At 44.5% G+C, this 24,821-nt stretch overlaps 1 protein-coding gene across 4 annotated transcripts in view; it reads left to right on the forward strand.

Moving 5' to 3' along the window:
• LOC129829621 (sodium channel protein type 8 subunit alpha-like) overlaps window positions 1-17,715 on the forward strand; it is a 109,642-nt gene extending 91,927 nt beyond the window's left edge. For all 4 annotated transcript variants that reach the window (XM_055891419.1, XM_055891421.1, XM_055891420.1 and 1 more), the window contains 4 exons: window positions 42-233; window positions 1,126-1,230; window positions 2,000-2,270; window positions 8,217-17,715. In XM_055891419.1, coding sequence (XP_055747394.1) covers window positions 42-233; window positions 1,126-1,230; window positions 2,000-2,270; window positions 8,217-9,367 — 1,719 coding nt within the window. In that variant the 3' untranslated portion in view covers window positions 9,368-17,715. The remainder of the gene's footprint in view (window positions 1-41; window positions 234-1,125; window positions 1,231-1,999; window positions 2,271-8,216) is intronic.
• The last annotated feature ends 7,106 nt before the right edge of the window (window positions 17,716-24,821 follow it).

Consider the following 24,821-nt stretch of genomic DNA (forward strand, 5'->3'; position numbering starts at 1 on the left):
ATTTTTGGTATTTAGTTAATCGGATCTCTTTGTCGCCAAAGGCGACATTCAAAGGCTGGATGGACATCATGTACGCAGCCATAGACTCCAGAAGGGTGGAGGACCAGCCCATCTATGAAGACAACCTCTACATGTACATCTACTTCGTCATCTTCATCATCTTCGGATCCTTCTTCACCCTCAACCTCTTCATCGGTGTCATCATTGACAACTTCAACCAACAGAAGAAAAAGATATGACCCATTTTCTTACCTCCTCCTCCTCCTGTCTCTTTTTGATAAATCCTATAGCATATTATACACCTTGTTGTAAAACATCGAGGCTCATACATGCCAATAACAAGTTTTAAAGCATTATTCCTGTATATAAAGTGTTACGCTCAATGACATTTGAAAGCAAGGTTGTGGTCTATTCCATTTCAATTCCAGTCAGTTCAGGAAGTACACTGAAATTCCAATTCCAAATCACTTCAATGCTTGTCAATTAGGAAAATGTGGACTTTTCTTATGTGGAAATACTTTCTTATTGACTGAAATTGAAATGGATTTGACCTCAACCCTGTTTGAAAGTAAAACAGTTGAATGTAGTTATTTACACTGTTTGAATACTGCTCTAAACATGTAGAAGTGCAGCATACAATAATGGTCTATTGTATTATAGGTTGGGGTTAGGGTTTGGCTCATTTGTTAGGGATGGTGTTGGGGTTGGTTGTAACCAAATGTGTGTGTGTGTCCCTATTCTTTAGGGTTATGGAAGTGTTTCCCAAACTCGTTCCTCAGGACCCCAGGTGGTGCACGTTTTGGTTTTTGCTCCAGCACTACACAGCGGATTCAAAAGATCAAAGCTTGACATTGAGCTTGACATTATCCATTGCTTGCTGTTTGGGGTTTTAGGCTGGGTTTCTGTACAGCACTTCGAAATATTAGCTGATGTACGAAGGGCTATATAAAATAAACTTGATTGATTGATTGATTGATTGAGTTGATTTTTTTGAATCAGCTGTGTAGTGCTATGGCAAAAACCACTTAACATACACCTCTTAGGGTCCCCCGGACTGAGTTTGGGAACCATGGGTTAGTTAGGGTTAGGTGTGGGTTGTAACCAAATGTTTGTGTGTCCCTTTACTTTGGAGGTCAGGACATCTTCATGACAGAGGAACAGAAGAAGTACTACAACGCCATGAAGAAACTGGGTTCAAAGAAGCCCCAGAAACCCATTCCCAGACCACAGGTTGGCTGTTGCTCCCGGCATTTTTTAGCCTGGCTTTTTCATGCACTTTATTAGCAGTAAAAATCACTCCATATTTGTTTATCCAGCTCCACACTTAGAGTGTGGGACCAGGCTAGGTCTGTATGGTGTTGAACACTGCCACACACAGGAGGCTGCTGAGGGGAGAACGGCTCATAATAATGGCCGGAATGGAGTATGTGGAATGTCACCAAAAACATGGAAACCAAGGAAACCATGGGTTTGATGTACTTGATACCATTCCATATCTCCGCTCCAGCTATTTCCACGAGCCCATCCTCCCCAATTAAGGTACCACCAACCTCCTGTGCTGCCACAACATATTGAAATCAGTATTTTCAGTATTTCATTGTTGACGTAGCACTGTGTATTATGTTAACACTGAAATGCTGAAATAGGAATTTCAATCCATTGTGGCAGTTTTTCCCTTCGATTAACAAAATGTGTGTTGTTGCTGTTGTTGTTCTTGTGTCTGTGTGTTTGTGTCTGCATGCGTACGTGTGTACGTGTGTGTGTGTGTGTGTCTCTGCATGCGTACGTGTGTGTGTGTGTGTGTCTCTGCATGCGTACGTGTGTGTGTGTGTCTCTGCATGCGTACGCGTGTGTGTCTCTGCATGTGTACTGTGTGTGTATGTGTGTGTGTGTGTGTGTGTGTGTGTGTGTGTGTGTGTGTGTGTGTGTGTGTGTGTGTCTCTGAATGTGTACTTGTGTGTGTGCATGGTGCCTTGTTGTTGTCTCCTTGTCTCCACAGAACTATATCCAAGGGTTGGTGTTTGACTTTGTGACCCAGCAAGTGTTCGACATCTCCATTATGATGTTGATCTGCCTCAACATGGTCACCATGATGGTGGAGACAGACGACCAGTCGGATGAGACGGAGAACATCCTCTATTGGGTCAACTTCATCTTTATCGTGGCGTTCACCATCGAGTTTGTCCTGAAACTCTTCGCCCTGCGCCACTACTACTTCACCAATGGCTGGAACGTGTTCGACACGGTCGTAGTCGTCCTGTCCATCGCGGGTGAGTGGAGTGGGGCTGTGTCTAAAGTGGCACCCTCTTCCTTATTTAGTGCACTACTTTTTTATCAGGACTCATAGGACTCTGGTCAAAAGTAGGTCACTGTATTGGGAATAGGGTGCCATTTTGGGTGCACAACATTACAACACCATGATCATAGAAAGCCTCTGTAGACTCAGCCAGACTTTGGTTTATCTACTGAGTACTCTTTATTTAATGTAATGTTTATTTAACTAGCCAAGTCAATTAAAAACAAATTCTCATTTACAATGACGGCCTACACCGGCCAAACCCGGACGGCGCTAGGCCAATTGTGCGCCGCCTTATGGGACTCCCTATCACGGCCGGTTGTGATACAGTCTGGATTCGAACCAGGGTGTCTGTAGTGATGCCTCTAGCACTAAGATGCTGTGCCTTAGACTGCTATGCCACTCAGGAGCATAGACAGTATATCTTTCATACACAGTATATTTGGGATTTCAGAAAGCAGCTTTTCTATCAAACAGATCAATAAATGACAGGTCTTGGATCTTAATTCGATCACTCTTTTGTTACTGAGAATTTTCCTGCACCACAGGAAATGCAGATGAGCTTTGTGATTTACATAAATTCACTGAAAACCCACGGTTATATTAACAGTATTGCATTTTTCAGGTAGCATACATTTGGCCAGCTAACAGCCTAACCACTGATTATATCAAATCAAATCAAATGTTATTGGTCACATACACATGGTTAGCAGATGTTAATGCGAGTGTGGCGAAATGCTTGTGCTTCTAGTTCAGACCGTGCAGTAATATCTAACAAGTAATCTAACAATTTCACAACAACTACCTTGTACACACAAGTGTAAAGGAATGAGTAAGAATATGTACATATAAATATATGGATGAGTGATGACCGAACGGCATAGGCAAGATGCAGTAGATGGTATAGATTAGAGTATATACATATGAGAAGAGTAATGTAGGGTATGTAAACATTATATAAAGTGCCGTTAATTAAAGTGACTAGTGATACATTTATTACATCAAATGTTTTAATATTAAAGTGACTAGAGATTTGAGTCAGTATGTTGGCAGCAGCCACTCAATGTTAGTGATGGCTGTTTAACAGTCTGATGGCCTTGAGATAGAAGCTGTTTTTCAGTCCCAGCTTTGATGCACCTGTACTGAGCTCGCCTTCTGGATGGTAGCGGGGTGAACAGGCCGTGGCTCGGGTGGTTGTTGTCCTTGATGATCTTTTTTGGCCTCTTTAAGGTAGACATTGGTTTGAGTCTAGGCTGTTGCAGGGACCATATTAACATCACACCAGCAGTTATGACTGCAGTAAAATTCCATGTGACCTTTGAGACACAGTAATCTCATTTTATGCACTCTGGACATGCTTTGGTAGTACCCAACTTCCTAACTACCATCAGGTCCTAATGGCCTGGTACTCAGGGCTCTATTGTCCCTCTAACCACTCTGGCATCAATGCAAATGCAGAGAGAAAATCACATCATTTTTTATTTATTTTATTTATTTATTTTATTTAACCTTTATTTAACCAGGTAGGCAAATTGAGAACACGTTCTCATTTACAATTGCGACCTGGCCAAGATAAAGCAAAGCAGTTCGACACATACAACAACACATAGTTACACATGGAGTAAAACAAACATATAGTCAATAATACAGTGAGAGAAAAAAAATAAGTCTATATACAATGTGAGCAAGTGAGGTGAGATAAGGGAGGTGAAGGCAAACAGATATATGTATAGATAAATAAAAATATAAAAAGGCCATGGAGGCGAAGTGAGTACAACACAGCAAGTAAAATAAAAACTAAAAAAACACTGGAATGGTTGGTTTGCAGTGGAAGAAAGTGCAAAGTAGAGACAGAAATAATGGGGTGCAAAGGAGCAAAATAAATTAATAAATACAGTAGGTAAAGAGGTAGTTGTTTGGGCTAAATTGTAGATGGGTTATGTACAGGTGCAGTAATCTATGAGCTGCTCTGACAGCTGGTGCTTAAAGCTAGTGAGGGAGATAGGTGTTTCCAGTTTCAGAGATTTTTGTAGTTCTTTCCAGTCATTGGCAGCAGAGAACTGAAAGGAGAGGCGTCCAAAGGAAGAATTGGTTTTGGGGGTGACTAGAGAGATATACCTGCTGGAGCGCGTGCTACAGGTAGGTGCTGCTATGGTGACCAGCGAGCTGAGATAAGGGGGGACTTTACCTAGCAGGGTCTTGTAGATGACCTGGAACCAGTGGGTTTGGCGACGAGTATGAAGCGAGGGCCAGCCAACGAGAGTGTACAGGTCGCAGTGGTGGGTAGTATATGGGGCTTTGGTGACAAAACGGATGGCACTGTGATAGACTGCATCCAATTTATTGAGTAGGGTTTTGGAGGCTATTTTGTAAATGACATCACCGAAGTCGAGGATTGGTAGGATGGTCAGTTTTACAAGGGTATGTTTGGCAGCATGAGTAAAGGATGCTTTGTTGCGGAATAGGAAGCCAATTCTAGATTTGACTTTGGATTGGAGATGTTTGATGTGGGTCTGGAAGGAGAGTTTACAGTCTAACCAGACACCTAGGTATTTGTAGTTGTCCACATATTCTAAGTCAGAGCCGTCCAAAGTAGTGATGTTGGACAGGCGGGCAGGAGCAGGCAGCGATCGGTTGAAGAGCATGCATTTGGTTTTACTTGTATTTAAGAGCAGTTGGAGGCCACGGAAGGAGAGTTGTATGGCATTGAAGCTCGCCTGGAGGGTTGTTAACACAGTGTCAAAAGAAGGGCCAGAAGTATACAGAATAGTGTCGTCTGCGTAGAGGTGGATCAGAGAATCACCAGCAGCAAGAGCGACATCATTGATGTAAACAGAGAAGAGAGTCGGTCCAAGAATTGAACCCTGTGGCACCCCCATAGAGACTGCCAGAGGCCCGGACAACAGACCCTCCGATTTGACACACTGAACTCTATCAGAGAAGTAGTTGGTGAACCAGGCGAGGCAATCATTAGAGAAACCAAGGCTGTCGAGTCTGCCAATGAGGATGTGGTGATTGACAGAGTCAAAAGCCTTGGCCAGGTCAATGAATACGGCTGCACAGTATTGTTTCCTATCGATGGCGGTTACGATATCGTTTATGACCTTGAGCGTGGCTGAGGTGCACCCATGACCAGCTCTGAAACCAGATTGCATAGCGGAGAAGGTGTGGTGTGATTCGAAATGGTCGGTAATCTGTTTGTTGACTTGGCTTTCGAAGACCTTAGAAAGGCAGGGTAGGATAGATATAGGTCTGTAGCAGTTAGGGTCAAGGGTGTCCCCCCATTTGAAGAGGGGGATAACCGCAGCTGCTTTCCAATCTTTGGGGATCTCAGACGACACGAAAGAGAGGTTGAAGAGGCTAGTAATAGGGGTGGCAACAATTTCAGCAGATAGTTTTAGAAAGAAAGGGTCCAGATTATCTAGCCCGGCTGATTTGTAACACAATCAAACACTTATCATCAACACAGTAGACCCATAGTACTTTAAAAACTCACCTCACTGTGATGATCAATTTGAAGAAGGAAGTTCAACAGCAGGTTGAAACCGTGTAAAACATGGTTGTTGTGGATGTTGTTTCAAAGCCTAACACAACGAAATGGACAGCGCTTTCTAAGGTGATGATTCATTCAAAACACTCACAACCATATTAGAGCTGATGCATATGCATAGGCTTATGAGCCCAAGACTGAAAGAAAAACCTGAATTAAAATTACGATTGTGCAATTATACAATACACAGCCGACCGCATACAAATGGCAGAAACACATACAACACAACTGATTTAAGATGTCGTTGGTACATAATTGGTCTAGCCTATACTGCAAAATGTAACTAATTTGAGTAATGGCCTTTGAGTGTGGACTGTATTATTATGCATACTGGATGGACTGGTTACCTGATGCTACACTCCAACATGAGTCTGGGAGAGGACGTATAGCCCTAGGCGATGCTGCTGGTTCATTGATTGTGCAGGGCATCTTACAGTTAGCTTACAATTAGTGCATTTGTATTTTATTTTGAATAGTCTAGTAATTCATTGGGTGACACATTACCTTTAGCTATACAGAATATCTCAGCACCATGCGTTTCCATCTCCTCCTCTCTGTCCTTTATTCGTTTCTCGAGCGCGCAGACGGCCTGTCAACAATTTTGTGAAATATGTTTAGTTGCAAAAACATATTACTATTGATGTTCCCGAACAGGTTTCACTTGGTTTCCCAAATGAAGCACTGGGTAGCTGCAGGAACAATGTAGTAGAGCCCATGGCATACAGAGTTTTGGCGGAATATCACTTCTCGGGCAGCCAGAGCATGCTCTTCAAACAGGAATATCACCTGTCAGACAGCCAAAGCATGCTCCTCAAACAGGAATATCACCTGTCAGGCAGCCAGAGCATGCTCTTCAAACAGGAATATCACCTGTCAGGCAGCCAGAGCATGCTCTTCAAACAGGAACATCACCTGTCAGGCAGCCAGAGCATGCTCCTCAAACAGGAATATCACCTGTCAGGCAGCCAGAGCATGCTCTTCAAACAGGAATATCACCTGTCAGGCAGCCAGAGCATGCTCCTCAAACAGGAATATCACCTGTCAGGCAGCGAGAGCATGCTCCTCAAACAGGAATATCACCTCTCAGGCAGCAAGAGCATGCTCCTCAAACAGGAATATCACTTGTCAGGCAGCCAGAGCATGCTCCTCAAACAGGAATATCACCTCTCAGGCAGTGAGAGCATGCTCCTCAAACAGGAATATCACCTCTCAGGCAGCCAGAGCATGCTTCCTCAAACAGGAATATCACCTGTCAGGCAGCCAGAGCATGCTCCTCAAACAGGAATATCACCTCTCAGGCAGTGAGAGCATGCTCCTCAAACAGGAATATCACCTGTCAGGCAGCCAGAGCATGCTCCTCAAACAGGAATATCACCTGTCAGGCAGCCAGAGCATGCTCCTCAAACAGGAATATCACCTCTCAGGCAGCACATGACCCACTATATAACTGAAGTAGCCTACAAACCGGGCCGGTAGGAAAGCACATGACCCACTATATAACTGAAGTAGTCTACAAAACAGGCCGGTAGGTAAGCACATGACCCACTATAAAACTGAAGTAGCCTACAAAACGGGCCGGTAGGAAAGTTCGCGGCCTCCATTCGCTATTTGACTCCATACAAAGGACATTTATTTTCCCCCCTGCTCTGTTCCCTCCCATTTGGGCCATTCTAAATCTAAACTAATGTGGCATATAAATAAAGACAAGATTCAATTGAGAATAGTTTGATGGGTGAAAATATGATCACTTGATGAGAAAACAGCTGTGCAGCCTGAGGCAAGGAACAGAGCACCACTTTTTTGCTACTTTCTCAAATCATCGATAGTCTATAGTCACATTATGCAGCCCATATATGTTTTGATTCTCAGGTGTGTATCATTCACAACTAAAGTTGCCAAATAACTCAAAATCTAGCATACATATAGGACCTGTTTCAAATGATCACTTTAATGCTCAACATAGCTTCTTAATATGCGCACTCGCATGGAGCATAGATAACATAGCACTACAGTAGGCCAACTCATATTCTGTTCTTCGGGGAAAAAATATTCATATCATAACGTTTCTTTAGACCTGATTAAAATATATAATGGATGTATTGTGATGGTGTATATTACATTTATTTATTATACTTTTTAAAACGTAGATGTTACAAACGCGCCCATCAGCGGCTTGTATGCGTGGAGGCCGACAGATGCTAAACATGTTTCATGTTGTTAATTAACAATCAATTACAGTGAGACCGGCAGTCTTTTGCATGACAATAACCGTCTGACAAAATGTTGTGACTGCCACAGCCCTAGTTGAGTCATGTCTGCTAACTTTGTTGTCTCTGGGTGTCTTGTCTCCTCCACCCTCTTCCTCCACAGGCATGTTCCTGGCTGACATCATTGAGAAGTACTTCGTATCGCCGACCCTCTTCAGGGTCATCCGATTGGCTCGAATCGGCCGCATCCTGCGTCTGATCAAAGGGGCCAAGGGCATACGGACTTTACTCTTTGCTTTGATGATGTCACTTCCTGCCCTGTTCAACATTGGCCTCCTGCTCTTCCTGGTGATGTTCATTTTCAGCATCTTCGGAATGTCCAACTTCGGCTACGTCAAACACGGGGCCGGGATAGACGACATGTATAACTTTGAGACCTTCGGGAACAGCATGATCTGCTTATTCATGATCACCACGTCTGCAGGCTGGGATGGTCTCTTGCTCCCCATCCTGAACTACCCTCCTGACTGTGACCCAACCATGGAGAACCCAGGTGCACCGTCTACAGGCAACTGCGGCAACCCCTCAGTTGGCATATTTTTCTTTGTCATGTATATCATTATTTCCTTCCTTGTCGTAGTCAATATGTACATCGCCATCATCTTAGAGAATTTCAGTGTAGCAACAGAAGAGAGCGCCGACCCGCTCAGTGAAGACGACTTTGAGACCTTCTATGAAATTTGGGAGAAATTTGACCCCGCCGCTTCCCAGTTCATCACCTTCGCAAAACTAGGGGACTTTGCAGACACCCTGGAGCACCCTCTCCGCGTTCCCAAACCCAACACCATCGAGCTGATCGCCATGGACATGCCCATGGTCAGCGGCGACCGCATCCACTGCCTGGACATCCTGTTTGCCTTCACCAAACGCGTGCTGGGCGACAGCGGCGAGCTGGACATGCTACGCACGCAGATGGAGGAGCGCTTCGTGCAGGCCAACCCCTCCAAGGTGTCGTACGAGCCCATCACCACGACACTGCGCCGGCGCCAGGAGGACATATCCGCACGCTGCATCCAGAAAGCCTACCGTGCTCACCTCCTCAAACGGGGCTTCATCTGCAAGCGCAGGCCCAAGACCGAGCTGGAGAACGGAGGGACCAACAACCAGGAGAAGAAAGAGAGCACAGCCTCCACCGCATCTCTCCCCTCCTACGACAGCGTGACCAAACCTGATAAGGAGAAACAGGAGGAGAACGAGGGAGAGAGGAAAGAGAAGGACAGAAATCAAAAAGATGAGCGGGAATCTAAATTTTAGTCAGGCTTCAGTCACTGTCATTATTACAATACTACACACAGCCAGAAGGAACTCTGAGCCCAACAAACAGACAAATGTATAAAACATATAATTTGCAAGTTTGCAAGCAAATTCTTTTACGAAAACTACAATTTCATTTTTTACAGACTTCAATTTAACACAAAATGAAGGATCGAGATTCGGCATTGGATAGTTAGGGTCAGTTGAAGCAAAACACAGATGGCGGTGTACATGTTGCCCACGATAAGAATTTAGTTAGGACACCATTATTATCACGAAAGGATTTTACTGCCTGATAATACATTTCTTCTTTATTTCTTGGAAATAATGTGAGGAAGAACCACGATAATATAAATAATTATCAATAATAACTCAATAATAGTGTGGCCGCCATTGACATTCTATATATTAATATATATGTTCAGGATCATCGAAAAGAAGGGAGAAACCTCTGCAAACAAGATGGAGGGAGATTTATTGGAGCAAAGAGTCTCTGACTGCCAGTACCCTGTGTGGACGAGCCCCTGCTGCGAAATGTCCACCACTATGGGAGCACCTCAGGAGAGGAACGGGTCGGAACCTATGTTACAGAACCTTCTAGAACTGTTCTACTACGCAGTCTGACATGGTCTCTGTAACATCCACTTCCTGCACTGTCGTTCTTATCAAGTTTTAAATACGAAGAATGAACGTTTAGAGAAAGAAAGAAAACAGAACAGCCGACTAAGTTTTTACTTTGTCAGTTTGTGCTGAAAATACTTATATCTTTACATTATTTGAGCAGCAAAAAAAATGAGAAAAAATAACATTTAGCCCATGTCACACTAGTCTCTTTTCATCTTCTCTCGCTTTGTTATACTAACATTATGAAAAATACATTTTCTACATGGGCTTTCATACTGTCACACTGGGTAGGGGTCACAAGTCAGTGTTTAGACTTGGGCTGAAGAAGGGTGGGGACTCGCTCTGACCGACTGAGTCTCAGATAAATTATTGTGCTCGTTCAATGCATAGATATGACTTGCATGAAGGCATGTTTTGATCAGGAATCATGCATGATGTAATCATAGTCCACAAGACACTAATTATCTTACTACTCTAAATGCTTGACCATACGTTTGAGGCAGTCCACTGGAAAAATGTTTATGAGAAATATAACTGGAAAATGATTGATATATATGACACATATATGTCTATATATACAATATTGACGGAATAAAGTGGTGTGACCTACCGTTCACTATAATGTTGCTTTTCAACTGCCAGACCGATCTTTTTATGACGCCCATTGGGATTTTAATTGAGGATGTAGTTTCACCCTCAGAGGCAAACCTCTATTCTGGCACATTTAAGAAAAACACAAACTATATCTTTTTTTTTCTTTTTCTGAGAGGGACAAGCATAGTTGCTGCTGATTTCTATCAGGAATATATCTTCAGAATGAGAATGAGGATGCAGAGATTTAGAAGACACTTCTCAGACCATTCTAAAGAAACCTAATCTGGGCCTTATTAAGAGACCTTGGTTTTTGCATCAAATGTTTACTACCCTTACCTTTGTTGCTACGGTTACCACCCTTACCTGTGGTCTCCAACCAACTCCCTCTTGTTGTTGTTGTGGCAGTACGAACAGGCAATGTTTGATGCCATATCCTGTATATCCATATCCTGTATATCCATATCCTGTATATCCATATCCTTCACAGATCAATGTCAGTTAAAATTCTAAAATTCTCCTCCAATGCTTTGTCTGTCTGCAGACAGGGAAGAGCGAGACATGTATCAGTAGGACTGTAGGGGGAGGATGATGGGAGATGTTGAAACAGCTGATATACTGATGCTTCCATAGATCCTTTCTTCTGGTTTTTATTTGATTCACTTCTGTCCTCTGTCACTCAGTCAGTTCCCTGTTAGACTATCGTTCACTGTGACCCAGTGGCACATCGATAGCCTTTTCTAGACACTTTGAGTTGCCAGCTCTGAAGTTTGTAGATGTCCTCTGATGCAATGCAATCCTTCTCAGAAGAAAGTTTGAATTTCAAGCAGTGTGAATGTATGTGGCATAGTAGTTCGTATCCCAGAGAAAAATCTGCCGATTTTGCTCCTGTAAGTCTCTCTGGATAAAACCGTCTGCTAAATGACTAAAATGTAAATGTAAAATGTAGTTCATCTATAAAGCAGCATAGAGACATAAAAGTGACATAGAAGTATGAGTGTACATAGAGGGGACCATGGAGGGTACATAGAGCAGCAGGACATGCTCAGCCACTCCTGGCATGATGTACTAAAGGACTGAAAGACATCGAAGGCTTAAGGGTTGTACTGTGGAGAATAGAAATATATCTGATTGGATAGACTTATTCGGGGAGGTGGGGGATGGTATAACAAAGGACCAAAGGAGAGACTTAACAGAACCTCTCCTGGACCCTCCACAGTTTCTAGCCTGACTGCCATGAATGAAAATGATCAGAGAAAGTCAAGATGGCATCCGGAGCAGAAGGGAAAGTAGTGCTTATGTCTTCAGCAGGAGTGAGTGCTGAAAGTCCCATGTTTGTCAGTATATCATTGCGCTTTGTGGGACCTCTTCAACACTGTGCATAGTGTGTGGATGTTGGACCCAGGCTTGCATCATCATGTCATGTGCTAGCAGTCTATTATTTGATTGGTCACCTAGCTGTCTGTTTGATAAATTAAGAATCTGCCTGGGGATGTAAGAAGGTCAAAGTGACGTGACCCGTCCAACCGTCGTTTCTCACAGATCTTCTCTGTCTCTACAGAATAAAATTCAATTAGACTTTTAGCAGATAGGCCTCGTATGATCAACTCGTATGAAGTCATGATTCATGATTCACAGTAGAATCGGGCCTTTAAGAAAATGTAAGGCAGCTTTGAAGTTACTCAAATGAAACGAGAGCGAGCGCTAGGCTAGGCCGGGCCAAAGAGATGATTTAGATCCCTGTGAGTGACAGGTAGGTGAGTCAAGTCGAGACCTAACAATAACAGTTCCTCTTAAAGGTATTTGCAGTTTTTTTTCTACACAGGAGTGATGTAATGGTCGTTCATCTATACAAACAAACGGATGCCTGGTCAGACAACAACATAGTATCTAGGGACGCACCATTGAAGCCATCATGGTGTGTTGAACACTGCCTGTACCCGTACCTGATATCCCCATGTTTGTCTATTATTACTATCTAGAGGTCTGTTTACAATATGAAGACATGTCTACAGATAACGTCCGTCTGTTTGACTGCTGCACACTTTAAACCAAATACATTCCCGATTTGATCGATCAATGACGTTACAACCATAAGAGCAAACAATGCCATCCAGTTTCAGCCCGTGCTCATTTTGGATGTCATGTTTTAGATGAATGATGTATTGATCAATGAATTTACTTGGAGAAATAAAATGAACAAAAATAAGAAATGTACATGTATGTGCTGTGCAGGCTATGATGACACAATCACTGGAAAAGAATGAACTTTTTAAAAGAAACTATAAATAATGTACTATATTATTTTATTTTATCGGCATGCTTTGTTGTGTTTTTTTGTAAATACTGAATTTTAAAGAGCTACCACTAATAATCTAAAATGAAACAATAACAGTATAGAAGCTTCCAGATATGACCTTTGCCACATTTGTTCCTTTTTTTTTTTTTTTTTGACACTTTTCACTTTGTTGACGAAAATTGAATGAAATATAGATATTATATAATACACAAAGATATATACATCTATACATATATGTGTCTATATTTACAGTGCCTTCTGAAATGATTCAGACCCCTTGACCTTTTCCACATTGTTACGTTGCAGCCTTATTCTACAATAGAATACATCGTTTTCCCCCCCCCCCCTCAACAATCTACACACAACACCCCATAAAAACAAAGGAAAAACAGGTTTTTAGAAAATGTTGCTAATTTATTTAAAATAAAAACTGAAATATCACATTTACACAAGTCTTCAGACCCTTTACTCTGTATTTTGTTGAAGCACCTTTGGCAGCAATTACAGCCTCAAGTCTTCTTGGGTATGACGCTACCAGCTAGGCACATCTGTACTTGGGGAGTTTCTCCCATTCTTGTCTGCAGATCCTCTCAAGCTCTGTCAGGTTTGATGGGGAGCATCGCTGCACAGCTATTTTCAGGTCTCTACAGAGATGTTCAATCCGTTTCAAGTCCGGGCTCTGGCTGGGCCACTCAAGGCCATTCAGAGACCTGTCCCAAAGCCACTCCTGCATTGTCTTGGCTGTGTGCTTAGGGTCATTGTCCTGTTGGAAGGTGAACCTTCACCCCACTCTGAGGTCCTGAGCGCTCTAGAGCAGCTTTTCATCAAGGATCTCGCTGTACTTTGCTCCACTCATCTTTGCCTCGATCCTGACTAGTCTCCCAGTCCCTGTCGCTGAAAAACATTCCCCCAGCATGATGCTGCCACCACCATGCTTCACCGAAGGGATGGTCCCAGGTTTCCCCCAGACATGACGCTTCACATTCAGGCCAAAGAGTTCAATCTTGGTTTCATCAGACCAGATAATCTTGTTTCTCATGGTCTGTGAGTCTTTAGGTGCCTTTTGGCAAACTCCAAGCGGGCTGTTATGTGCCTTTTACTGAAGAGTGGTTTCCGTCTGGCCACTCTACCATAAAGTCCTATTGGTGGAGTGCTGCAGAGATGGTTGTCCTTCTGGAAAGTTCTCCCATCTCCACAGAGGAACTCTCGAGTTCTTGGTCTCCTCCCTGACCAAGGTCCTTCGCCCCCGATTGCTCAGTTTGGCCGGGCGGCCAGCTCTAGGAAGCGTCTTGGTGGTTCCAAACTTCTTCCATTTAAGAATGATGGAGGGCACTGTGTTCTTGGGGACCTTCAATGCTGCAGAATTTTTTGGGTACCCCTCCTTAGATCTGTGCCTTGACACAATCCTGTCTCTGAGCTCTACGGACAATTTATTTGACTTCGTAGCTTGTTTTTTGCTCTGTCATGCACTGTCAACTGTGGGACCTTATATAGACAGGTGTGTGCCTTTCCAAATCATGTCCAATCAATTTAATTTACCACAGGTGGACTCCAATCAAGTTGTAGAAACATCTCAAGGATGATCAATGGAAACAGGATGCACCTGAGCTCAACTTTGAGTCTCATAGCAAAGGGTTTGAATACTTATGTAAATAAGGTATTTTTTTATTTTTTATAAATGTGCAAAAAAATGTAACAACCTGTTGTCGCTTTGACATTGAGGTATTGTGTGTAGATTGCTGATGATTTAAAAAAAAATATTATCCATTTCAGAATAAGGCTGTAACGTAACAAAATGTGGAAAACGTCAAGGCATCTGAATACTTTCCGAAAGCGCTGAATATACATATTACAAAATATCACTGTTTGTTTGTCACATTTGATTGATGTGTAACACGTTCAGTCTAAAACTGGTTGGTATTCAGCACCCTACTGTATGTGTTGGGAAATAGCTGATACATTGTCACTGGAGCTGCTGCCATGGATTGTAGCCTGATATTACCATGATGATGAGAGGTTTATGCTACCAGCACATTTCTCACTGTTTTCTGCAAACTTGTCAAACTTTTTTCAACTGCAATAAACAGAAAAAAACACACATACACATTCACACAGACACACAGCAATTCAACCTGACTAATCAGTCATTTGTCCCAATTAGATAGTCCGTTGGGTGTGACTGCCTCTTCCAGTGAAGATGGCATCTATCCCAACCAAGGCCTAGTATCTACTCATACATCCACAAGGCCTAAAAGGCCTAGTATCTACTCATACATCCACAAGGCCTAAAAGACCTAGTATCTACCCATACATCCACAAGGCCTAAAAGACCTAGTATCTACCCATATATCCACAAGGCCTAAAAGACCTAGTATCTACCCATACATCCACAAGGCCTAAAAGACCTAGTATCTACCCATATATCCACAAGGCCTAAAAGACCTAGTATCTACCCATACATCCACAAGGCCTAAAAGACCTAGTATCTACCCATACATCCACAAGGCCTAAAAGACCTAGTATCTACCCATACATCCACAAGGCCTAAAAGACCTAGTATCTACTCATACATCCACAAGGCCTAAAAGACCTAGTATCTACCCATACATCCACAAGGCCTAAAATACCTAGTATCTACCCATACATCCACAAGGCCTAAAATACCTAGTATCTATAGATACATACAAGGCCTAAAAGACCTAGTATCTACCCATACACCCACAAGGCCTAAAAGATCTAGTATCTACCGATACATCCACAAGGCCTAAAAGACCTAGTATCTACCCATACATCCACAAGGCCTAAAAGACCTAGTATCTACCCATACACCCACAAGGCCTAAAAGACCTAGTATCTAACGATACATCCACAAGGCCTAAAAGACCTAGTATCTACCCATACATCCAAGGCCTAAAAGACCTAGTATCTACCCATACATCCACAAGGCCTAAAATACCTAGTATCTATAGATACATACAAGGCCTAAAAGACCTAGTATCTACCCATACATCCACAAGGCCTAAAAGACCTAGTATCTACCCATACATCCACAAGGCATATTAGGCTTATCTATATACTGTAACCACCCTACACACACCAGGATCTAGTACATCTATCCACATACACAAGATTTGGTCCAATCAATCTATCTCTCTATCTACCCATAAATACAGCCACACGGTCTGGTCCAATCAATCTCTCTCTCTCTACCCAAAAATACAGCCACACGGTCTGGTAGGCCTAACTACCCATCTCCATCCATACAGCCACACGGTCTGGTAGGCCTAACTACCCATCACCATCCATACAGCCACACGGTCTGGTAGGCCTAACTACCCATCTCCATCCATACAACCACACTGTCTGGTAGGCCTAACTACCCATCTCCATACATACAGCCACACGGTCTGGTAGGCCTAACTACCCATCTCCATCCATACAACCACACGGTCTGGTAGGCCTAACTACCCATCTCCATCCATACAGCCACACGGTCTGGTAGGCCTAACTACCCATCACCATCCACACAGCCACACGGTCTGGTAGGCCTAACTACCCATCTCCATACATACAGCCACACGGTCTGGTAGGCCTAACTACCCATCTCCATCCATACAGCCACACGGTCTGGTAGGCCTAACTACCCATCTCCATCCATACAACCACACGGTCTGGTAGGCCTAACTACCCATCTCCATCCATACAGCCACACGGTCTGGTAGGCCTAACTACCCATCACCATCCATACAGCCACACGGTCTGGTAGGCCTAACTACCCATCTCCATCCATACAGCCACACGGTCTGGTAGGCCTAACTACCCATCACCATCCATACAGCCACACGGTCTGGTAGGCCTAACTACCCATCTCCATCCATACAACCACACTGTCTGGTAGGCCTAACTACCCATCTCCATACATACAGCCACACGGTCTGGTAGGCCTAACTACCCATCTCCATCCATACAACCACACGGTCTGGTAGGCCTAACTACCCATCTCCATCCATACAGCCACACCATATCAATGCAATTACAGTTCAACACTTCAATGTCTGATACTTTGTGCTTCAAACATCTCTCACCTTTACTTTGATGGGTTTGTTTCTAATCTAGTGTTATAACTCCTCTCATTGGCATGTGCCTTTTTCAGCTTTTTAGTGTTTTTTTTGGAAGATGATACCACACTTAAATGTTTCAAACTGTGGAAGGAGGGAATGGGGTGGTGTGTGGGGGGGGGGGTCGTTAATTTGAAAAGAATGAAGGACAACGTATATCAGGGACTCGAGGCTACGAAACAGCATCGTTTGTCCATACGATACGATGAGAGGGGTCAGAACTGATACTGCCGGGGATCAGATTATCTTAACTATTAACAAATACCTGCCTTCTTCTCTTCATCCTCAAGATAGACTTTTGATGTTACCTTACAAAACAGCAATCCAACTCAAAACAGCAATTCAATTCAAAACAGCAGTTTCTTGTGGTCATGTGTGTCACCTTGTGAAAAAGCAGCTTGCCTTCTATATCTCTGTTCTTTCCATCTGAAATTTATTTTTGTATCAATATTAAATTAATGAAATAATGGGGACTTTTCTTTTTTTAGCATATGGATTTATTATTAACTTTTATTTATTTTTGCTGAAAAATCATTTTTAAAAGTGCTTTTCAAACTGTCGTTTATCATTTGAATGCTGTTATATTAAAGATACATACAGTATGGTGTTAGTGATACACAACCATTTGGACTCTTAGTAAGAACTCATGAAAGATTGTCTTCATTTGAACACAAACATTTGTATGACCAATAAAGCAGCCTTCCATTTACAAACTGTATCGTCTCTGGGTCTCTCTTCTATGGGAAGACAATATTGTGATGTATTTAATCAATGGGTTGATATTCAGAATATTTCAGGATATCTACAGTATAGAAGACTATAATATTGTGATTCTTCACTCATTTTATTTACAGTAGGCAACATTTAAAGCACTTTTGGTGCAAATTTTAATATGAATGTATTTTGATATAAATATTTTTTTGACTTTACAATGTGACAGGAACGATAGCCTAGCACTTAGAATTAGTAAATGTAATTGAATTCTAATTCAATGCCCTGCACTCTATCACCCTTCTGTGTGTATTAGCCCATACACTCCTGTGGATGTTATTAGCGTAGGACAACAACACAGGACATGGAGCTAGGTGTGGTATACAGTAGCATAACAGTCCTTTGACTTTCAGCCAGCCCTTTGAAATGTAATGGCTGTATTGAATTTGTTAACATCCCCCCACAGCCATACGACCAAAGAGCATTATATTTGTGAGTCCATCTGTACAGACATGGTGCTGCTTCTCTCTGTGGTTCACTGTAAAGAAACAGTGAGTAGATACTGTAGCCCAATGGTCTGGGATTGCTATCAACCCCCCTCAAATGGCACCGTAGCTATTCCCTTTTATAGTGCACTACTTTTGACCAGGGCTCAGCGCTCTATTCCCTATATAGTGCACTACTTTTGACCAAGGCTCAGCGCCCTATTCACTATATAGTGCACTACTTTAGACCAGGGCTCAGCACCCTATTCCCTATATAGTGCACTACTTTAGATCAGGGCTCAGCACCCTATTCCCTATATAGTGCACTACTTTAGACCAGGGCTCAGCACCCTATTCACTATATAGTGCACTACTTTTGACCAGGGCTCAGCACCCTATTCCCTATATAGTGCACTAATTTAGACCAGGGCTCAGCACCATATTCCCTATATAGAGCACTACTCTAGACCAGAACTCAGCACCCTATTCCCTATATAAAAGTAGTGCACTATAAAGGGAGTAGTGTGCCATTTGGGACGTAGATCTGTGCGAACAGGTCTGAGAAACTGGATGCTGGGATATGTTGACCAGGAAGTTTTTCTTATCGCCTGAAGGAAGCGGGGAAATACATTTAGGAGGAGATGAAGGATGAGGATGATGATGGGGTTGTATATGTCTGATGTAGAAGAGTTAACATCCACACAGACAGTACAGGGCTATTAGGCAGGTAGCCTAGCAGGCAGCCCAGCGGTTGGGCCAGTAACCGAAAGGAAGCTGATTCGATTACCCGAGCCAGCAAGTTAAACATCTGTTGATGTGCCCTGAGCAAGGCACTTAACCCTAATTTGCTCCAGGGGTGCTGTACTATTATGGCTGAACCTGTAAAACAACACATTACACTGCACCTATCCAGTGTATGTGACAATACAACATATTTTATTCAATTGTTTTATTGACTCTGTTTATGTGTAGGTGGTACGGTACACTGTACTGTACCCCTCCCATTCTCTCTTTCTCCCTGTCCCCTCCCTCTCTCTCTCTCCTCTCTCTTTCTCCCTGTCCCCTCCCTCTCTCTCTCCTTCTTCCCTGTCCCCTCCCTCCCTCTCTCCTTCCTTGTCCCCTCCCTCCCTCTCTCCTTCCTTGTCCCCTCCCTCCCTCTTTCTCCCTCCTCATCTCTCCTTCTTCCCTATCCCCTCCCTCCCTTTCTCTCCCTCATCTCTCCTTATTCCCTATCCCCTCCCTCCCTTTCTCTCCCTCATCTCTCCTTCTTCCCTGTCCCCTCCCTCTCCCTCCTCATCTCTCCTTCTTCCCTGTTCCCTCCCTCTACCTCCTCAACTCTCCTTCTTCCCTGTCCCCTCCCTCTCCGTCCTCATCTCTCCTTCTTCCCTCTCCCTCCTCATCTCTCCTTCTTCCCTGTCCCCTCCCTCTCCCTCCTCATCTCTCCTTCTTCCCTGTCCCCTCCCTCTCCCTCCTCATCTCTCCTTCCCTGTCTCCTCCCTCTCCGTCCTCATCTCTCCTTCTTCCCTGTCCCCTCCCTCTCCCTCCTCATCTCTCCTTTTTCCCTGTCCCCTCCCTCTCCGTCCTCATCTCTCCTTCTTCCCTGTCCCCTCCCTCTCCCTCCTCATCTCTCTTTCTTCCCTGTCCCCTCCCTCTCCCTCCTCATCTCTCCTTCCCTGTCCCCTCCCTCTCCGTCCTCATCTCTCCTTCTTCCCTGTCCCCTCCCTCTCCCTCCTCATCTCTCATTCTTCCCTGTCCCCTCCCTCTCCCTCCTCATCTCTCCTTCCCTGTCCCCTCCCTCTCCGTGCTCATCTCTCCTTCTTCCCTGTCCCCTCCCTCTCCCTCCTCATCTCTCCTTCTTCCCTGTCCCCTCCCTCTCCCTCCTCATCTCTCCTTCTTCCCTGTCCCTTCCCTCTATCTCTCCTTTCTCTCTCATTCTCCCTTTCCCCTCCCTCCTACTCTCTCTCCTTGTTATCTCTCTGTCTCATTGTCCCCTCCGACTCTCTCTCCTTCTCATCTCTCTGTCTCCCTGTCCTCTCCCTCCATCTCCATTTTTTTCACCAGCACAAAATGTTCTCGCCATGCCTGGATCGCTCTTGAAGTCACATGGTCTCCCCCTGCTCAGCTCAGCTCTGTTCAGCTTTTCTTCTTCCCCCGCTTCTCCTCTTCTCCTCTCCTCCTCTCCTGTTCTTCTCCTCCCCTCCTCAATCTATTTCTCTCTGTCTCACAGTGTTTTTTCTATTTGGAATTTTCTCCATTTTCTCCATTCCTCCAGACAAATATGCGTGTGGAACCCGGTCTTTCTCTTCCTTCGCCTCTCTTTCACTCTGCCAGAGAGAGAGAGCGGCAGAGAGAGAGAGAGAGGGAAAGGGAGCGGCAGAGAGAGAGAGAGAGGGAAAGGGAGCGGGAATGCAGCAGAGCAGGCTGACTCTGACTCTCCACTCCCAGTATGGGCTAGGGCTGCCTGCAGTCTACACACACACACACACGCACGCGCACGCGCGCACACACACACACACACACACACACACACACACACACACACACACACACACACACACACACACACACACACACTGGGACATTACCACAGCACTGGGACATTACCACAACACGGGGACATTACCACAACACTGGGACATTACCACAACACTGGGACATTACCACAGCACTGGGACATTACCACAACACTGGGACATTACCACAGCACTGGACATTACCACAACACTGGGACATTACCACAGCACTGGGACATTACCACAACACTGGGACATTACCACAACCCTGGGACATTACCACAACACTGGGACATTAGAATAGCACTGGGACATTACCACAGCACTGGGACATTACCACAACACTGGGACATTACCACAGCACTGGGACATTACCACAACACTGGGACATTACCACAACACTGGGACATTAGAATAGCACTGGGACATTACCACAACACTGGGACATTACCACAGCACTGGGACATTACCACAGCACTGGGACATTACCACAGCACTGGGACATTACCACAACACTGGGACATTACCACAACACTGGGACATTAGAATAGCACTGGGACATTACCACAACACTGGGACATTACCACAGCACTGGGACATTACCACAGCACTGGGACATTACCACAACACTGGGACATTACCACAGCACTGGGACATTACCACAGCACTGGGACATTACCACAACACTGGGACATTACCACAACACTGGGACATTACCACAGCACGGGGACATTACCACAGCACTGGGACATTACCACAGCACTGGGACATTACCACAGCACGGGGACATTACCACAGCACTGGGACATTACCACAACACTGGGACATTACCACAACACTGGGACATTACCACAACACTGGGACATTACCACAGCACTGGGACATTACCACAACACTCAGACATTACCACAACACTGGGACATTACCACAGCACTGGGACATTACCACAACACTGGGACATTACCACAACACTGGGACATTACCACAACACTGGGACATTACCACAGCACTGGGACATTACCACAACACTGGGACATTACCACAGCACGGGGACATTACCACAGCACTGGGACATTACCACAACACTGGGACATTAGAATAGCACTGGGACATTACCACAACACTGGGACATTACCACAACACTGGGGCATTACCACAACACTGGGACATTACCACAACACTGGGACATTACCACAGCACTGGGACATTACCACAACACTGGGACATTACCACAACACTGGGACATTACCACAGCACTGGGACATTACCACAACACTGGGACATTACCACAGCACTGGGACATTACCACAGCACTGGGACATTACCACAACACTGGGACATTACCACAACACTGGGACATTACCACAGCACTGGGACATTACCACAACACTGGGACATTACCACAACACTGGGACATTACCACAACACTGGGACATTACCACAGCACTGGGACATTACCACAACACTGGGACATTACCACAGCACTGGGACATTACCACAACACTGGGACATTACCACAGCACTGGGACATTACCACAACACTGGGACATTACCACAACACTGGGACATTACCACAGCACTGGGACATTACCACAACACTGGGACATTACCACAACACTGGGACATTACCACAGCACTGGGACATTACCACAGCACTGGGACATTACCACAACACTGGGACATTACCACAGCACTGGGACATTACCGCAACACTGGGCAATTATCACAGCACCGGGACATTAGAATAGCACTAGGACATTACTATAGCACTGGGACATTAGAATAGCACTGGGACATTAGAATAGAACTAGGACATTATAATAGCACTGGGACATTACTATAGCACTGGGACATTAGAATAGCACTGGGACATTAGAATAGCACTGGGACATTACTATAGCACTGGGACATTAGAATAGCACTGGGACATTACTATAGCACTGGGACATTAGAATAGCACTGGGACATTACTATAGCACTGGGACATTAGAATAGCACTGGGACATTAGAATAGCACTAGGACATTACTATAGCACTGGGACATTAGAATAGCACTAGGACATTACTATAGCACTGGGACATTAGAATGGCAGTGGGACATTAGAATAGCACTGGGACATTAGAATAGCACTGGGACATTACTATAGCACTGGGACATTAGAATAGCACTGGGACATTACTATAGCACTGGGACATTAGAATAGCACTGGGACATTAGAATAGCACTGGGACATTACTATAGCACTGGGACATTAGAATAGCACTGGGACATTAGAATAGCACTAGGACATTACTATAGCACTGGGACATTAGAATAGCACTAGGACATTACTATAGCACTGGGACATTAGAATAGCAGTGGGACATTAGAATAGCACTGGGACATTAGAATAGCACTGGGACATTAGAATAGCACTGGGACATTACTATAGCACTGGGACATTAGAATAGCACTGGGACATTAGAATAGCACTGGGACATTACTATAGCACTGGGACATTAGAATAGCACTGGGACATTAGAATAGCACTGGGACATTAGAATAGCACTGGGACATTACTATAGCACTGGGACATTACTATAGCACTGGGACATTAGAATAGCACTGGGACATTAGAATAGCACTGGGACATTAGAATAGCACTGGGACATTAGAATAGCACTGGGACATTACTATAGCACTGGGACATTAGAATAGCACTGGGACATTAGAATAGCACTGGGACATTAGAATAGCACTGGGACATTAGAATAGCACTGGGACATTCCTCAGACACCGCCTGGCATAGAGGTCCTGGATGTCAGGAAGCTTGGCCCCAGTGATGAACTGAGCCGTACGCACTATCCTCTGTATTGCCTTGCGGTCGGAGGCCGAGCAGTTGCCATACCAGGCAGTGATGCAACCAGTCAGCATTTTCTCGATGGTGCAGCTGTAGAACCTTTTAAGGATCTGAGGACCTACGCCAAATCTTTTCAGTCTCCTGAGGAGGAATAGGTTTTGTTGTGCCCTCTTCACGACTGTCTTAGTGTGTTTGGACCATGATAGTTTGTTGGTGATGTGGACACCAAGGAACTTGAAGCTCTCAACCTGACCAACTTCAGCCTTGTCGATGAGAATGGGGGCGTGCTTGGTCCTCCTTTTCCTGTAGTCCACAATCATCTCCTTTGTCTTGATCACGTTGAGGGAAAGGTTGTTGTCCTGGGACCACACGGCCAGGTCTCTGACCTCCTCCCTATAGTCTCATCGTTGTCTGTGATTAGGCCTACCACTGTTGTGTCATCGGCAAACTTGATGATGGTGTTGGAGTCATGCCTGGCCATGCAGTCATGAGTAAACAGGGAGTACAGGAGGGGACTGAGCATGCACCCCTGAGTGGCCCCAGTGTTGAGGATCAGCGTGGCGGATGTGTTGTTACCTACCCTTACCACCTGGGGGCGGCCTGTCAGGAAGTCCAGAATCCAGTTGCAGGAGGTGTTTAGTCCCAGGGTCCTTAGATTATTGATGAGCTTTGAGCGCACTATAGTGTTGAATGCTGAGCTGTAGTCAATGAATAGCATTCTCACATAGGTGTTCCTTTTGTCCAGGTGTGAAACGGCAGTGTGGAGTGGAATAGAGATTGCATCGTCTGTGGATCTGTTGGTGCGGTATGCAAATTGAAGTGGGTCTATGGTTTCTGGGATAATGATGTTGATGTGATCCATGCCCAGCCTTTCAAAGCACTTCATGGCTACAGATGTGAGTGCTACGGGTCGGTACTCATTTAGGCAGGTTACCTTAGTGTTCTTGGGCACAGGGACTATGGTGGTCTGCTTGAAACATGTTGGTATTACAGACTCAGTTAGGAATAGGTTGAAAATGTCAGTGAAGACACTTGACAGTTGGTCAACGCATGCTCGGAGTACACGTCCTGGTAATCTGTCTTGCCCTGCGGCCTTGTGGATGTTGACCTGTTAAAAGGTCTTACTCATATTTGCTACGGAGAGCATGATCACACAGTCATCCGGAACAACTGATGCTCTCATGCATGTTTCAGTGTTACTTGTCTCGGAGCGAGCATAGAAGTAATTTAACTCGCCTGTCACTGGGCAGCTCGCGGCTGTGCTTCCCTTTAT

This window comes from Salvelinus fontinalis, chromosome 31 (genome assembly GCF_029448725.1).
Source record: "Salvelinus fontinalis isolate EN_2023a chromosome 31, ASM2944872v1, whole genome shotgun sequence".
Lineage (NCBI taxonomy): Eukaryota > Metazoa > Chordata > Actinopteri > Salmoniformes > Salmonidae > Salvelinus > Salvelinus fontinalis.